Raw genomic sequence first — 18319 nt, forward strand, 5'->3', positions numbered from 1 at the left:
TCTTCCATGTTCGCAATCTGTGGTTAAAGATGATTGTTCTTCTGGTTTGTTAATCACCTTGCCCGGTCCCAAAGGGGTGGGAGAGCGTATTGTAATCATTCCGTGTCCTTGAGTGCGTGTGCACTGTCATATACGAACTGAGGTCGTATGTGAAAAAGACAATGAAGGATTGCTTTGCATCTACATTCCGTACTTCCAGAACCACCTCACCTGGAAGAAACAGAATAGGATGCAACTTCCTCCCTGGACACTACAGAGCCCCGACACGAACGCCATCAGACACCAATCGGGAGCTGTGGAAAAGCCGACTTCCACCAAGTATTACAAAACAGCTGCAACAAAATCCCCTCCACATTTGCAAAGATGTGGATGAGGATATCATATTGAGCTGAGAGCTCAGAATCCCAATTTCTCTTCCAATAGATGTGGGGGCACATCAGCTAAGCATTGTTAAACTCTGTAATCTGAAATTTGTCAAAAAGGGCAAATAACTCGGGAGAGGAATTTTAAGTCATCAATTCGTCAACTACACCAGCATTTCTACATGCTTGATATACAACATTTTGACCAATACCAACCCAACAATTTATAGCACCATGTGCCTGGTCCTCACACAAGGGTATGAGACTATGAATTGGTCACAAGAACTCGTTTAAGCTTGGAAACCTAACTCTTCCAGCCATAAAACCCATGACTGGTCATTATTTGTGTGGGGAGTCCATTCAACTTGACCATGTGAGATAGTCTGAAATGATAACTCCCAGCAGTGAGGTCACAAACTTTGCCAAATGGTGGTCACACTTCATGTTAATATCATCAAAAATCCTTGTTTGAGAACGTGGTGCTAATTGTGATTCAGGCCTGTGCTTGCTTTTGCAAATCGTAATTCGGACCTGTGCTTGTGATTAATTTATTTAAGGTATCCTTGTGGATGCAGATCTGTTCAGTCCTCTATGTCCAGATTTTGTTGCAGTGATTCATTGTCCCCCAAGTGTACATGTTCAAGGAGAAAAGCAATATTGGCATTTACCCTGCAATGTGCCACCTCGGGTCCAGTCATTTTCCAATTTGCAGCACACTATCAAGTCTTTGGTACGATTCGGCCGGGGTTCGAGCCGCTGACCTCCCAGACTCCGAGCAGACTCTCTAACCTGTGGGTCTGCAGCCCGTGGTTCCGGAGCCGCGTGCATCTCTTTCGGAAACGTACGTGCGGCTCCTGACTCTGATCGATCAAATCCGGTTTTTCTCATTATCATTGACAATTTTCAGAATGATCTTTGTGTCGTGAAAGGATAAAATAATACTTGAGAACTTTGGCAAAGATAAAAAGGCAAATCCATCCAAATATCGGCAAATTCTGTGAACATGGCTTTCACATTGTGTGCCACGCATTATCCGCTAGGCAGTTATTTCAGCCATTTGTCGGCAATATTGCGCATCCTCAACCTCCAGCCTCAGTTTAGACTTTAGAATTTGAACGCCGATTCTAAAAAGCTCGTGACGCCCTGATCCTCGCTGGCAAGGTAAGTGAGAATCCCAATAATGAACGAGTTGTTTCGAAATTAACAAACGATGTCATGTTTTGATAACTCCCCCATCAATACGTGTGCATGTGATGTCACCACATTTCTGATCCGCCATCTTGGAGTACAAGAAAACAATGCCAAACTATACAGGACTACATCATTGTATTTACATTTGTTAAAATAAAAGTTAAAATGGTGAATTTGTCATATCATAGACTGCCCACAAGCAACAAGACGGAGATTTTGATATAGCGGCTTGACTTCGAGTTATGAGCGTCGTTCAAGAGGGATTTGGAATGAGATTCTCACAGTAGTCCAGGAAACAGATATAATTTGTATAAATTACTTCTCAATATCGAATTATGGACACGAAGTTGTGTGTATGTGCATGCATGTGTGAAGATGGTGTAGAGGTAGCACACTTACCTTTAAGCTGTCTCGTCTGGGTTTGATTTCCAATCTGACTAAACTGTACGGCAGGTGCTTCATAGGCAGGGTATTGCATCACCCTCAGGTGGACGTTAAGCCGAGTGTCCTGTCTGCTCGTTTTTTTTTGTTTTTTTTTAAAGTTGGTGTCCTTGAAGAGTTGGCAAAAGAAGATGAAGCTTTGTGGCCAACTAAACACCACAGAGTTGTTACATGGAAAAAGAGGGGTGGGAGGATTCTTACAATGTGCTAAGAATTTGTCTAAGAGTGTGTCTTTGAGTAGGTTAGTTACACCTGGAATAGGTATCTTTCAGAGCAAGTGGTATGTAATGTGTGCACCAACGAAGGCGGTGATTGTAATATGAGAGTAGAATAGGGTAAGGATTACTGCGTAAGACCTTCTGTCCAGGTGAGGCCAGGTGGAGGACTTGGGGGCACAAAGGCACATGGAAAGTACTTCACATTTTAAATGCAAACATCACGGGCCGTTTGGCCAAGGACTGTAAGCCAGGACCGAAGAGGGAGATTTGGAGTCCTGGAGAGGGGCGGAATGGTCTGAAATGAGGAGCCACCCACTGGCAGTGTGCTGCCAATTGCAGGAGACGTACTGGAAGGTGGTTCTGAAGGGGGAAATCTTCATCCCCACAGCACATTATGAGAGATGGGACCAAGGAGAAGAGAACAGTTTGAGATCGCATACTCTCCTCCTCCTCCCCCCCCCTCCCGAAGGCATCTCATTGCCCCGTCCTCATCGCCATTCTCTGATACCCGCTTGCATGACACCATTGTGGTGTCCCGAGACCAGATTGTGCCTGCTCAAGTCCTGATATGCCCCTTTTATTTGTTTTCGTTTTTGTTTGTTTGTATACATGACCGAGACTCATGGAAAGGGGGAAACACCAATGTCAGAGTAGAAGTGAGGTCAAGGTGAGGGGGAGAAGGAAATAAGAAGTAAACAAGCTAATTGAAACACCTGAAGAAGAGTAATGGGAAAGTGAGGATGAAACAAAAGAGGAACAAAATCAGTTGACAACTAATAAATAAAAAGAGATGAGGAAGAGGGGGTAAAATCACAATTAGCTGGAAAAAAAGGAGTGTTTGAGAATGGGGTCACCTGGGGGGTAGAAAAGATAATGAGTATGGATGTGGGATTACCTGAGGTGGTGAACAGCTGTCTTGAAGACCTGGAAGGAAGAATGGGACTGAACAGGTTGGAGAAGTTAGTTCCACAGGTGAGAGAAAAGAGGAACAATTGGGTGGAGGTGAGCAGTGAGCCTGGATTTGGGGAGTTTATCAAGAGGGTGATGAAGAGATTGTGTGCCCCCTGCAGAAACCTGGGAGGGACAGAGCAAAGAGAGGGCATAGGTTGCAAGACCAAAAAGGAGGTGGTATAATTCCAGTATTTTGGCATCATTAGTGGGGTTTACTTCCATTTGTGTGTACAAGTTTACATGCTCCATTTAGCAGTACCCCCATTTGAACAGAGATTCCTTCCCTTTATATCCATTCGTATGAATGATACTCCCATGTACTATATAACTTTATATTTAAAATTATGTATTTCAGATATCTCATCCATTAAAAAATCAGTTTAAGCAAAATTACTTTCATATAATACAAATATTACAACAAACACTTAATGAGTTATTAAGCATATTTATAGAACAAAAAAGGATGATTTTTCTCAGACATATATATATACTTTTATGTTTAAAATAAAATTTTCTGAGTGAAATCTTTGACTGATTTATAAATACTTTTGTCTTTAAAATATAATCTTCTGAGTGATCATAAAGAGATTTCACCAATAAAATTTTATTTTAAACACAAAAGTATAATACATAAATCAGCAAGATTTCACCAGGATTTTTAGACACAAAAGTATTTATAAATTATGAAAGATTTCACTCAGAAAATTTTATTTTAAACACATAAGTATATATATATATATATATATATATATATATATATATATATATATATATATATATATATATATATATATATGTATCTATATCTGAGAATATCATTTTTATTTTGTTATATAAATATGGTGAATATAACTCATTGTGATGTATGCAATAAGGACTACAAATATTACAACAAACATTTACAATCATGTAAACACACTTTCAATATATTTCAACTAATCCAATCAGTAGGGCAAGAAAAACAACATTGTGATATATGTTCAAAGGACTTGTTAAAACGTAGTTATAAGAGACATCTTCAATCATGCAAACAAAAAAATAACTCGGAAGATTCAGCCAGGTTCGTTATTGAAAAAAACTGATGGGGCATTTAAAGATCATATAAAAATAAGAATTTTTAGGTTAAAAGAGCCAGAACCAAAATCGGTAGATGAAGCAGTTGTGAAAGTTTGTTCGGCTGTTAAAACATTAATTAACAGGAGCCTGAAGGATTGTAATACCATTAAATTCTGTAAAAAATATTTTAAAATTAAAATATTTAACAATTAAATTATATATGTGAGTAAAATTATATTTGATAGAAGACAATGAAAGAAACGAGTTGAAAGAAGAAACACCTTGTATGAGAACAAACCCTCATTTAATTTCTTCATTTCAAGGTTTCCAAGATTGTAATGTTTATGATAACCTTCAGAGGTACGAAATAGATGTTGATAACACAGAAGGAAGTTGATTTAACATTGGAGAAAATCATTTTCTTACATATACACATCTTGAAATCAGATCCTCTTAAAACTTCTTATATTGATTTTCCAAGAGTAATAAAACTTTAAAAAGCAGTTGTTAATGTTCAAAAACAAATGTAGCATTATAAAAAACATGAAAATACTTTAAATGTTAAAAGATTAGAATTTACACTGAAGTTAAAGGATATCTCTAACTTTGAGAAAATGAACAATCTCTCCATCAATGCGTATGGACTAACAGATACAGAGTTTAAATATTAAAAAATTCAATTAACCATGGAAATGATGAAACATACATTGACCTTCTGTGCTATAGTTTGGTGGAAAATTCACATTATGCTTGCATCAAAAATTTATCAAGATTGATTACTTCTCAAGCATCCAATCAAACTAATAAGACATATACCTGAAAGCGATGTCTCAACTTTTCACACAAAAGAAAGATTAGAACAACATTCAATGTATTGCTCAAACCACAAATCAACTGTGATCAATGTGCCAAAAGTGAATTCATTGGTATTCAGATTTTAATCATATAAATAGATCCATAAAGCATCCATTTGTGATATATGCTGACTTTGAAAGCATTCTCGAAAAGATACATGACTTTTCCAAATCCAAATCAATCCAACACCGAGCCATATCGAAAGCATACTCCTTGTGCGTTCTGTTATTGCATCAAATCATCTGTTTGAGACCAATACAATAAATTAGAAATGTACATAGAACTGTGCAGAGGAGAATATACCCCTCAAGAATTTGAAAAAGGATTAGAAAAAGATTGTGCTCAACAAACAAAATCGATGCAAAAAACTTATAAACCAATGAAATTAACACAAGATGAAGAAGATGAGTTTATGAACTCTAACACTTGTTATCTTTGTCAAGATGTAATTAGGAAAGAACCAAAAGTTAGAGACCATTGTCATCTCACTGGTAAATGTAGATGTGCTGCTCATCAAAGTTGTAATCTCAATTTTAAACTCCCTACTTTCATTTTGGTCTTTCTTCATAACAATGCCAACTATGACACATATTTATTCATTAGTGAACTTTCATAGACACCTGGGGATATATCTGTCATTCCTCCCACAGAACAGAAGTACATCTAATTTCAAAATCAATCCCAACTCACAAAGCTAATATTAGATTTCTAGATTCATGCAAATTTATGCCAAATATTTTATCCACATTAGCATCAAGTTGTTGAAGCATATCCAAATCTCCAAAATCATTTCCTAAATGAAGGGGAAACAAACTTCGTGTCAGTTGAAGCAAGCACAGTTGAGATCTTATCACGAAAGGGTGTTTACCTGTATGATTATGGACAACTTTGGAAAATTTGAGGAAACACAACTCCCTTCAAAGGAAAGCTTCTACACTGAGCTGAATAAAACTCATATTGGTGATGAATATTGTCAACATGCAAAAAATATCTGGGAAAATTTCACTTCAAAAAATCTCGGTTAATATCATGACTTGTATCTTAAGACTGATGTTTTGTTATTATCAGATATATTTGAAGCATTCAGAAATGTTGTTGTTCGCCTTTCGCTGCTTCCGTGAGGGGTCACCACAGCGGATCATCCGTTATGATCCACATACTGATTTGGCACAGGTTTTGCGCTGGTTTTCAGATGCCCTTCCTGGCGCAACCCTGGTCGCCTCTTACGACACAGGGATAAGGATTGGGTTTCGCCATGATTCCGGGCTGCCCTACACCCTCTCATAGCGCGGCCCAGTGCAGAGCTCCCATCAAGTGATCCTCCGAGTAGCCAGATTACAGGCGCACGCCACTGTGCCCGGTGAAGCATTCAGAAATGTCTGTCAGAATACAAATTCGTATGGAGAAGACCCTGTCATTATTATACAACGAGTCGAGCTTGGATTGCAATGCTAAAGATGATTAAACAACCTCTCAGATTTATTTCTGATGTTGATATTACGGAGAAAGTTGAAAGAGGAGGAATATCACAAGTCTGTTCAAAAAGATATGCCAAAGCAAACAATAAATATCTCTGATTATGATGCTGAGAAAGATAGTTCTTATTTGATGTATTATGATGTGAGCAATTTCGATGGATGGGCAATGTCTCAAGCTTGACCATATGGAGGCTTCAAATGGGTACAGGAGAAGAATTATGAACGAATAGTTTTTTTTTTAATCATTATCTCGACCCATTAAGAATTGGATGAAGCAAAAGATGGATATTACTTTGAAGTGGATTTAAAATATCTTGAAAAACTCCACAATGCTCACAATGACCTACCATATGCTCCTGATAAAGAAAAACCCAAAAAACAATGGCTCAGCAATTATCACCAATCATTTCTTACTCGCTCTTCTCGAGCATGGGCACCAACAGAAAAGCTTTTAACAACATCATATGATAAGGCCAATTATGTATTACACCAAAAAAACCTGAGGAAATACCTGTCAGCTGGATTGAGAATAAGGACAATTCACAGACTTCTAAAGTTTAATCAAAATAATTGGTTAAAAAACATATATCGACTTCAATACTCAGATGCCAACAGTTGCGAAGACCAACTTCGAGAAAGATTTCTATTAGTTAATAAATAATGCTATATTTGGCAAGACGATGGAAAATGTAAGAAACAGACAAAACATAGAACTTACTACATCTTGGAGACGGGCATCTAAATTAATTACTAGACCCAACTTTAAACGAGTGGAGACATTCTCTGAGAACTTTTTGCGATTCAGATGGAGAAGGAAAGTATTGTGATGGATAAACCCATTTATGTAGGAACATCAGTTCTTGATTTGTCCAAGTTGTTGATGTATGACTGTTTCTACAACAGCTTAAAGAAGAACTATGATGAAAGAGTGAATCGACTTCACATGGATACAGACCCTTTCATATTGGATATCAAGACAGACGATGTTTACGAGGAGACGATGAAAGACATAAACATTTATGACACAAGCAACTATTAAAAAGATAATCGACTATTTTCCACAAAAAGCAAAAAAGTTATTTGGAAATTTAAAGATGAGTTAGGGGGTTGGGGGGGGGGGCAGACAATGAGTAAATTTGGAGGATTAAGAGCAAAGTCTGATTGTGGTTCGAAAAGTGATTTTAAAAAAGTTGAAAGGGATAAAGAAGAATGTAATCAGACGATATAAATTTCAAGCATTTTTATGATTGTTTCGTTTTCAAGAAAGAAGGGTAGAGGAAGATGAATAGTATTAGAAGTTATAAGCATCAGATATATTCAGAACAAACAAATAAGAGGGCATTGGGAGCATTTGATGATAACATATGTATATATATATATATATATATATATATATATATATATATATATATATATATATATATATATATATATATATATATTGGAGAATGGAATTAATAACAAACTATATGGATACAAGCGTAAATACAGAATATATTTATACAAGTTTTTTCCTTGACAAATGAGCCATTCATTGCACGTCTGAAGGTTGAAACGAATTTGCTCGTGAGGAACTTGGTCCAGAAGAGAGCCATGATACTCCATGATGCTGACAGTAGATGTTCAAATGTGAGTTATGAAAGTAGATTTATAGGTGATAAAGAAGGAATTAGTTTTTTTAGAATGTAGTAATTAGAAAGTCGTTTTTAATACGAAATCCAACATTGAGAGAAAAAGTTGATAGGTTCATTGTGAAGAAGATGATCAGTGCTGGTTTTTTTGTATTTTTTTTTTGTATACCTTGTCGAGGCTCGTGTGAGAGATAACACACAACGCACAACAAAAGGGGGGCATGAGACAGGAGGGGAGGGAGTGGGAAGGACAAAACAGTGGGGAACAGAGACATTGGGAGATCTGTGGAAGGGAGAGGAATGGGATGGGGAACATGGGGAATAGAAGATGGACATTACAGGAACTTTCAGGAAGGAAAGCAGGGAAATTGAAGGAGGTGGGCTTGGGTGGATTATTGGGGGTAGAAAAGATCGAGGATTTGGATGGGGATGATAAGAGGTGGTGGTGAACAGCTGTTTTGAAGGGCTGGAGGGAAGAATGGGAATGAATAGAGTGAGGAAGTTTATTCCAAAGGCGGGAAAAAAGAGGAATGAAAGAGTGAAGGTGAGCAGTGATTCGTGATTTTGGTACTTTTCCCAGAAGGGGGTTACTGGAGGACCTTGAGCGCCCTGCGGAAATATGGTGGGGACAAATCGCAGACAGAACAGGGGGGCGAGACTGGAGAGGAGATGGTAGAAGACAGAAAGACCACCGACCTGCCTGCGGTGATTGAGTGAGAGGCGCAAAGACTGAGACTCATTGTGGGTGATACCAATGATCCGAAATGCCCTGGTTTCCACAGCGTGAAGCCGAGACAGGTGGAAGGCAGGAGCACCAGCCTGGAGTGGAGAGCAGTACTCCATCAGGCTGCAGACGAAAGCTTTGTAAGTGGTCAGGAGCTCAGGTGGGCCGAGGAAGGACTTTATACGACAGAGGATTCCCAGTCGGTGACTGGATTTGGAGGTGAGGTTTGAAATGTGACTTTCCCAGGAAAGGTCATGGCAGATAGTGAGACCCAGAAGCTTGAAAGAAAAGACTTTTTCCGGAGGATTGTTGAGAAAGTGGATGGGGGGGGGTGAATTTCTAAACGGTCCTTTTGAAGAGACATAGTGAGAGTGTGAGATTTGTCTGGATTGAAAGACATGTTCCACGTGTTGGACCAGTTTGTGATTTTATCCAGATCTCCAGAGAGCAAACAAGCTGCTGCTTGCCGGTCTGAGGGATGACAGATGGTACGGCAGATGGTGGAGTCATCAGAAAACAGATATAGAGGATTTTCCAGAGAGTCCGAGAGATCATTGATGAAAACCAGAAAAAGAACAGGGCCCAGAACGCTACCTTGAGGAACTCCAGCCTGCACAGGAAGAGGGGATGAAAGAACTCCATTTAGGGCCACACGTTGACTGCGACAGGAGAGGAAGTCTGCGAGCCGTGAGTGGAGATGGCCTTGAATACCATGGGAAGAGAGTTTGGTGAGTAGGGCAGGGTGTCAGACTGTGTCAAAAGCACGTGATATGTCCAGGGATACGGCTCGGATTTCCTGTCTGGCATTGAGGACCTCCATCCATTGATGGGAGAGCAGTAGCAGCATATCTAGGGTAGAGTGACCTGGTCTGAAACCAAATTGATGATTGGAAATCAAGCCATTGGAGAAGAGGAAGGATTTCATATCTGAGGCGATGATGGATTCCATCACCTTGCTGATGATTGGGAGAAGGCTGATTGGTCTGTAGTTATAGGGATCTGTTTTTGCACCTTTTTAAGCAGAGCGGTCAATATTAATAATGATTCGTATTTGTGATTGTGGTGGATATTAATAATGATTCGGATATGTGATTGTGGTGGATATTAATTATGATTCCGATCTGTGATTGTGGTGGATATTAATAATGATTCCGATCTGTGATTGTGGTGGATATTAATAATGATTCGGATATGTGATTGTGGTGGATATTAATTATGATTCCGATCTGTGATTGTGGTGGATATTAATAATGATTCCGATCTGTGATTGTGGTGGATATTAATAATGATTCCGATCTGTGATTGTGGTGGATATTAATAATGATTCCGATCTGTGATTGTGGTGGATATTAATAATGATTCCGATTTGTGATTATTTACGCAAATTCTTCACAAACTTGTTTTGAAATTTAATTTAATTATTCGCTGCCATTGATTTGCAGAAAAGAAAAAAGTTATTTTTCACTTTAATCACGTTGATCGAGGTTCCTCATGATCGTTTCACGAGTTTCACTTCCGGTGTCACGAGGCCCTTTTCCGGGTCATCATCCTCGGTTCATCCACCATGGTCGTCGGGAGAAGTGGAGCGATCGCAGCCGCGGGGATTTGCGGAGCTGCCTTCGTTGGTTACTGCATCTACTTCGACCGCAAACGGCGCTCCGAGCCGGACTTCAAGAACAAGCTCCGAGAGAGTAAGTCCGAGGGGCCTGCGCGGATCCCTTGAGTCGTGGCTTCACGGACCGTGTCCCGTCCGTAACGACTCCGAACACCCCTCCCCACACCCCTCCCCACACCCCTCCGAACACCCCTCCCCACACCCCTCCGAACACCCCTCCCCACACCCCTCCCCACACCCCTCCGAACACCCCTCCGAACACCCCTCCGAACACCCCTCCCCACACCCCTCCGAACACCCCTCCCCACACCCCTCCCCACACCCCTCCCCACCCCTCCCCACCCCTCCCCACACCCCTCCCCACACCCCTCCCCACACCCCTCCCCACACCCCTCCCCACACCCCTCCCCACACCCCTCCGAACACCCCTCCCCACACCCCTACGAACACCCCTCCCCACACCCTCCCCACACCCCTCCGAACACCCCTCCGAACACCCCTCCGAACACCCCTCCCCACACCCCTCCGAACACCCCTCCCCACACCCCTCCCCACACCCCTCCGAACACCCCTCCCCACACCCCTCCGAACACCCCTCCCCACACCCCTCCCCACACCCCTCCGAACACCCCTCCCCACACCCCTCCGAACACCCCTCCGAACACCCCTCCCCACACCCCTCCGAACACCCCTCCCCACACCCCTCCCACACCCCTCCCCACACCCTCCCCACACCCCTCCGAACACCCCTCCCCACACCCCTCCCCACACCCCTCCGAACACCCCTCCCCACACCCCTCCGAACACCCCTCCGAACACCCCTCCGAACACCCCTCCGAACACTCCTCCCCACACCCCTCTGAACACCCCTCCGAACACTCCTCCCCAGACCCCTCCGAACACCCCTCCGAACACTCCTCCCCACACCACTCCGAACACTCCTCCCCACACCCCTCCGAACACCCCTCCGAACACTCCTCCCCAGACCCCTCCGAACACCCCTCCGAACACCCCTCCGAACACTCCTCCCCAGACCCCTCCGAACACCCCTCCGAACACTCCTCCCCAGACCCCTCCGAACACCCCTCCCCAGACCCCTCCGAACACCCCTCCCCAGACCCTCACACCCCTCTTCGCCTCCACTTTTTCCCAGGACGAAAGAGATTGACAGAAATGAAGGAGAAAGAGAAGAAACATTCGGTCACAGACAAGGTGGGGAGAGGAGGGGGGGGGGTATGGTGAGGGTTTCCTGGGAACACGTGGACATGTGGTTTGGGCCTCCTCAGGGCGCCGGGTCCGTCCAGGCAGGAGGTTTCGGGTTCGAGTTTTTCTTAGTTTGTTTTTTTGTCTTTCACTTTGTTATTGTTATCGGTGAGACGTGGGTGTTTGTGTTGTGGTCCTGTTGTTGGCTTTGCCAGCGGTACTGAGTCTGGAACATGTGTGATGTTGGTGTTGATTGTGGCGGTGCAGCTGGTGACGGTCCTCGTGGTGGTTTTGTGTTTGGTGGTGTCGCTGGTGACGGTCCTCGTGGTGGTTTTGTGTTTGGGTTTGGTGGTGTAGCTGGTGACGGTCCTCGTGGTGGTTTTGTGTTTGGGTTTGGTGGTGCAGCTGGTGACGGTCCTCGTGGTGGTTTTGTGTTTGGGTTTGGTGACGGTCCTTGTGGTGGTTTTGTGTTTGGGTTTGGTGGTGGAGCTGGTGACGGTCCTCGTGGTGGTTTTGGGTTTGGGTTTGGTGGTGTCGCTGGTGACGGTCCTTCTGGTGGTTTTGTGTTTGCGTTTGGTGGTGGAGCTGGTGACGGTCCTCGTGGTGGTTTTGGGTTTGGGTTTGGTGGTGTCGCTGGTGACGGTCCTCGTGGTGGTTTTGTGTTTGGGTTTGGTGGTGGAGCTGGTGACGGTCCTCGTGGTGGTTTTGGGTTTGGGTTTGGTGGTGTCGCTGGTGACGGTCCTCATGGTGGTTTTGTGTTTGGGTTTGGTGGTGGAGCTGGTGACGGTCCTCGTGGTGGTTTTGTGTTTGGGTTTGGTGGTGGAGCTGGTGACGGTCCTCGTGGTGGTTTTGGGTTTGGGTTTGGTGGTGTCGCTGGTGACGGTCCTTGTGGTGGTTTTGTGTTTGGGTTTGGTGGTGGAGCTGGTGACGGTCCTCGTGGTGGTTTTGTGTTTGGGTTTGGTGGTGTCGCTGGTGACGGTCCTCGTGGTGGTTTTGTGTTTGGGTTTGGTGACGGTCCTCGTGGTGGTTTTGTGTTTGGTGGTGTCACTGGTGACGGTGCTCGTGGTGGTTTTGTGTTTGGGTTTGGTGACGGTCCTCGTGGTGGTTTTGTGTTTGGTGGTGTCGCTGGTGACGGTGCTCGTGGTGGTTTTGTGTTTGGGTTTGGTGACGGTCCTCGTGGTGGTTTTGTGTTTGGGTTTGGTGGTGTCGCTGGTGGCGGTCCTTGTGGTGGTTTTGTGTTTGGGTTTGGTGACGGTCCTCGTGGTGGTTTTGTGTTTGGTGGTGTCGCTGGTGACGGTGCTCGTGGTGGTTTTGTGTTTGGGTTTGGTGACGGTCCTCGTGGTGGTTTTGTGTTTGGTGGTGTCGCTGGTGACGGTCCTCGTGGTGGTTTTGTGTTTGGGTTTGGTGGTGTCGCTGGTGACGGTCCTCGTGGTGGTTTTGTGTTTGGGTTTGGTGGTGTCGCTGGTGACGGTCCTCGTGGTGGTTTTGTGTTTGGGTTTGGTGACGGTCCTCGTGGTGGTTTTGTGTTTGGTGGTGTCACTGGTGACGGTCCTCATGGTGGTTTTGTGTTTGGGTTTGGTGGTGGAGCTAGTGACGGTCCTCGTGGTGGTTTTGTGTTTGGGTTTGGTGGTGTCACTGGTGACGGTGCTCGTGGTGGTTTTGTGTTTGGGTTTGGTGACGGTCCTCGTGGTGGTTTTGTGTTTGGGTTTGGTGGTGTCGCTGGTGAAGGTGCTCGTGGTGGTTTTGGGTTTGGGTTTGGTGACGGTCCTCGTGGTGGTTTTGTGTTTGGTGGTGTCACTGGTGATGGTGCTCGTGGTGGTTTTGTGTTTGGGTTTGGTGACGGTCCTCGTGGTGGTTTTGTGTTTGGTGGTGTCACTGGTGACGGTGCTCGTGGTGGTTTTGTGTTTGGGTTTGGTGACGGTCCTCGTGGTGGTTTTGTGTTTGGTGGTGTCACTGGTGACGGTGCTCGTGGTGGTTTTGTGTTTGGGTTTGGTGACGGTCCTCGTGGTGGTTTTGTGTTTGGGTTTGGTGACGGTCCTCGTGGTGGTTTTGGGTTTGGGTTTGGTGGTGTCGCTGGTGACGGTCCTCGTGGTGGTTTTGTGTTTGGTGGTGTCGCTGGTGACGGTCCTCGTGGTGGTTTTGTGTTTGGGTTTGTTTTTTCTTTCACTCCAATGATCGTTTGAACGTTCGTTTGAGCTTCACACGATGCAGGGTTTTGATACAAACTTGTTGTTGGTTTTGTGGAGATCTCTTCAATCCTTCTGACGATGATCGCCATTCTTTTGCAGCTCCCTGATCTGCAGGATCCTGAAGTAGCTCAGAAATTCTTTCTGGAGGAGATCCAGCTTGGAGAAGATTTGCTGTCTCGGGGTATGTACCTGTCACGAATGGGGACTCTCAGGCAGGTGTGAAAATGGAACAAGCGTTCCACGGTTGGTTTGTTTGGCAAGACAATGATGGTCACTGGTTGCCAAGAGTTTTGTTCTCGTGATAAAGCGAATACGTCGGCGTTTGACACCTCAGGTTGATGCACTTGATACATCACTCGTTTATCAAATTTTTTGATAATCGGTTTAGTCGCCACATCAATCGACTTGTGTGCTTGTAAATTAAAGGGTAAACTTGATGTGCAATCCCTGCCTTTACCGGTCGAAGGTATGGTAATTACAGGTGTTCAAATCCCAAGGTCGTACAGCCGTCCAGTCATTTACACTGTTCGGTCACTTCGACCATTAAGCGGTCTTAATTCGGGACTGTGCGTGCATCGTATCCCCCAAAGGAGGCACCACGTGACCGATCGGCAGATTGTGAGAACTCTCTTCATTATCGCCTGATTGTGGTGGTGAACTACCCCAGCAATCGGATATGTTTGCGTACTTCAATTGGATATGTGTGTGTGCATGTGCTTGCTTGTCACACTTGTACTGACATGTGCAAAGGTAATCTTTGATGTTTCACATTGAGCCTGCCACACGAGTGCGGTCTTCAGTACACGGGTCTCACCGACCAGCCAATGGGTCGTAGGTAGACTGTTCTCACCAACCAATCAACAGGTTTTAGGTACACTGGTCTCACTGACACATTCAATGGCACGGTGTTTGTCGACCATGAATAAGAGCAGTGGAAGATCGTCGAATGAAGTTGACCGTTATGTTTTTCATGAAGTGCAGAACACGCGGCACGTGTACCATTTGTTTCGTCACCCTGCCAGGTGAGATGGATGAAGCGGTGCAACATCTGAGCAATGCGGTGGCTGTTTGTGGACAACCTCAACAGCTCCTGCAGGTTTTCATGCAAACATTACCGTCTCCAGTGTTCCAGGCTCTGCTGCAGAACCTCCCGGCTGTGGGACAGGTAGGTATTCCGGCTGTCGGTCACATAATTGGTGGCACCGATGGCATTGGGTTGGCGTGCATTTCTAATTCGGGTGAAATTGCTTCCCTTTTGTAATGAAAGGCTTTTGGGACTGAGAAGGCAAGCTGCCAAAGAGATGCTTATTGGAGGGTTATGATGATGGGGTTAAAAGAGATTTCTGTGGTCTCGTATTCCACCGTGTTGGACGATTGGCACAGTCGCTCTTGTGTTTCTCGAATACAGTACATATTTATTTTTTGCAGCGTTTTGCCAAGATGGCGACTCGAATGGATGAGGAGCCAGAGGATGAGATGGATTGAAGGAGATGCTCATGGGTTCCACCTTTTGGCTTTGTAGAGAGTTGCATCACCAGGTTCACCGTGGTGTTTTGAGCACCCTCGACCATCTCGAGTTTAAACTGTTTGTTTCAAAATGGTTTTGTTTTTATTTTTGCTTCATTAAGCCTCACCTTGTCGTACAGTTATCAAAAGCAACCCAACACACCTGCATTTGTTACACTAAGGTCATCCAAAAAAGACCTGACCTTGAAAATAGAAACATTAGTGATTAAAACTCGACCATTCATCTTTTCCAGCTTGGTTCACAGTTTCTCTAACACTGTCGGTCCTTGAACAAAAAAAACTTTATGTTGAAGTGAATACATCTTGATTGACACGAAACGCTAAAGCACCACCCGTGTACTCATGTATTCACCAGGTAAAGCTTCGTGTGTTTCCTCCATTTGGATTTGGTAATGTTCCCATGTGATAATAAATTAAATAAATGCATTGTGACATCACGTGCTGAAAAACAGAAATCCTGTTTTCATTGTGGATTGGGTGGTGAGGAAACTTTTTGGTTGATGACATTTGTGAATCAGAATGTGATCAAATGAAGAGTTTGAATCCAAAACGCGATAAAGCAAGTTATTGGCAGCTGAGCCATCGATGTGTTAAATGTAAGTAAAAAATATTTATCTTAAACACGATATACCGTATGCCACAAACTTGCCGAAAAGCAGTATCTTGGGCCAAGGCTCGTTCCTCTTTACTTCTCCAATTCCTCGGAAACCCTCGATTGTTCAGGTTCCAAGCCTTCCAGGGTGGGACACCTATTGTTGTTTGGAAGTTTTTTTTTTTCCATGGATTTATTCACCTTTAAATTTTCTCAGTAACCATTTTCACCATAGTGTGCACCCACTCGTATGGAGTTTTTTTTTGTTTGTTTTAATGATGATTGTGATGTCGTAGGTCACGTGATGCTGCCACCATATTGCAAAAAGGAAAAATTTTGGTCCTCGATCTCAAACTGCTTGATGGAAAAAAAAAAAAAAAAAAAATTGTAACTTGGTTCATTGTCAAGTACACCGGAGGGTAATGTGTTGTTAACCACGTCAAACGGTGCTTTTGTTACGAGATCGTAATTCGATGAGTACAGCGCTCCATACGATTGGTATGAAAATTATTGAGGGTGATCGATGCAAAAATGGTGATGGAGAATGTAAATTTATGATGTCATGGGTCACGTGGTTCAGCATATATATATATATATATATATATATATATATATATATATATATATATATATATATATATATATATATATATATATATATATATATATATATATATATATATATATATATATATATATATATATATATATATATATATATATATATATATATATATATATATATATATATATATATATATATATATATATATATATATATATATATATATATATATATATATATATATATATATATATATATATATATATATATATATATATATATATATATATATATATATATATATATATATATATATATATATATATATATATATATATATATATATATATATATATATATATATATATATATATATATATATATATATATATATATATATATATATATATATGTATATATATATATATTTATATATATATATATATATATATATATATATATATATATATATATATATATATATATATATATATATATATTTGAAAGTGTTTCTCTGTGACCTATGCACGCAAAAAGTACTGGACTGATCCTCACCAAACTTCACATGCTGACGGAACATGTACCCGGGAGTGTCCCGATGTAAAAGAATTGTACTTGCGACTTCCGGTTTCCGAATTATGACGTCATCACCTGATTTCGTAACGTTAAATTTTCAAGTTCAGCCGATTGACATGGGGCCAATGCCATATACAATATATCCAACATATGATTTTAAGTTTTTGTTTGTCTGTTTGTTTGTTTGTTTGTTTGTTTGTCTGCACGCGCTAATCTCCTGAAAGGTGAAAGATAGGAGCTCACCACTGAAACAAAAAATGTCGGGATGGGCCCCGGGAAGGTTATAGGCTATGTGGCAAGGCCCTTCGACCGGGGGGCGGGGGGGGCGGGAGGGGGTGTGTTTTCCCCACACCAACCCCCTTAGCCTATGACTGCCATGGCCCAATAGGGAACTGATACTGTGCTCGCATCAGACACATGTACAGAAGATAAAATTCATTCAGAAAGAACCCGGACAGCGCCGGGTGCATTCACCTAGTACATAAATAAAAACCTGAAACAGCTCAACAGATCGAGGCAAAACTTTACAAGTCTGATCGCCTGTCCATGAGGAACACGAGACACAACACAGCTACTGAGCTTGGGGAAAATGCTGGCACTTCCCCCCCTCCATTATTTTTGGTTACTGCATAAAAAGGACATTGAAAAAATGGAATGTTCGGTCGAGGTACAGGTACATCCTCAGATTAATGGACACCAGTCACTTTTACAGAGAAGCTTCACCTCGATCTTAGCACAATAACCAAAGATAATAATTTGATTGGTCAGATGTTTTTCATGAACCCAAAACATGATGGAGCAACTATTTTCTCATCCTCCAATCCTCTACATCTTAAACTAGAGAGTTCGTAGAACACGACACCGCACGCAGTGTTCAAGTATACACTTCAATTTTATTAAAATGACAGTTTTAACACGTTAACTGCTGGCTACGAGTATACTCATCGTGCTTGGTGTACCAGATTCTGCCACGAAGAGTATTCTCTTCTGAAAGAGTACGCTATTGTATCATAAACAGAATCTGTTGCCGTGCCACATACCGGAACCAACGATCCACTGTCAGTTCGGAGAGCATCAATCTATTTCGGGAAATACAAAGTCTCCATGAGAAGTTTTTCCACCGCATCTGCATCCACACGTGTCTT

General features: G+C 42.5%; 1 protein-coding gene across 1 annotated transcript; it reads left to right on the forward strand.

The window, feature by feature from the left end:
* Positions 1–10409: 10409 nt before the first annotated feature.
* TOMM20L (translocase of outer mitochondrial membrane 20 like) lies at positions 10410–15896 on the forward strand. The gene is made up of 5 exons (XM_085887211.1): positions 10410–10598; positions 11676–11734; positions 14014–14095; positions 14937–15079; positions 15343–15896. The coding sequence occupies exons 1-5, from the start codon at positions 10472–10474 to the stop codon at positions 15397–15399; spliced, it is 468 nt and encodes a 155-aa protein (XP_085743337.1). The 5' UTR covers positions 10410–10471; the 3' UTR covers positions 15400–15896.
* Positions 15897–18319: the final 2423 nt, after the last annotated feature.

Source organism: Eptatretus burgeri, chromosome 7 (genome assembly GCF_056783735.1).
Source record: "Eptatretus burgeri isolate ZD-2024b chromosome 7, Ebu_testis_v1, whole genome shotgun sequence".
Lineage (NCBI taxonomy): Eukaryota > Metazoa > Chordata > Myxini > Myxiniformes > Myxinidae > Eptatretus > Eptatretus burgeri.

What these genes read in the sequence shown, in the direction of transcription:
- TOMM20L (XM_085887211.1), top strand. Translation starts at nt 10,472, where the DNA reads ATGGTCGTCGGGAGAAGTGGAGCGATCGCAGCCGCGGGGATTTGCGGA. An exon ending in CAAGAACAAGCTCCGAGAGA is followed by an intron (nt 10,599 to 11,675) that starts GTAAGTCCGAGG and finishes ACTTTTTCCCAG; the next exon opens with GACGAAAGAGATTGACAGAA. An exon ending in AGAAGATTTGCTGTCTCGGG is followed by an intron (nt 14,096 to 14,936) that starts GTATGTACCTGT and finishes TCACCCTGCCAG; the next exon opens with GTGAGATGGATGAAGCGGTG.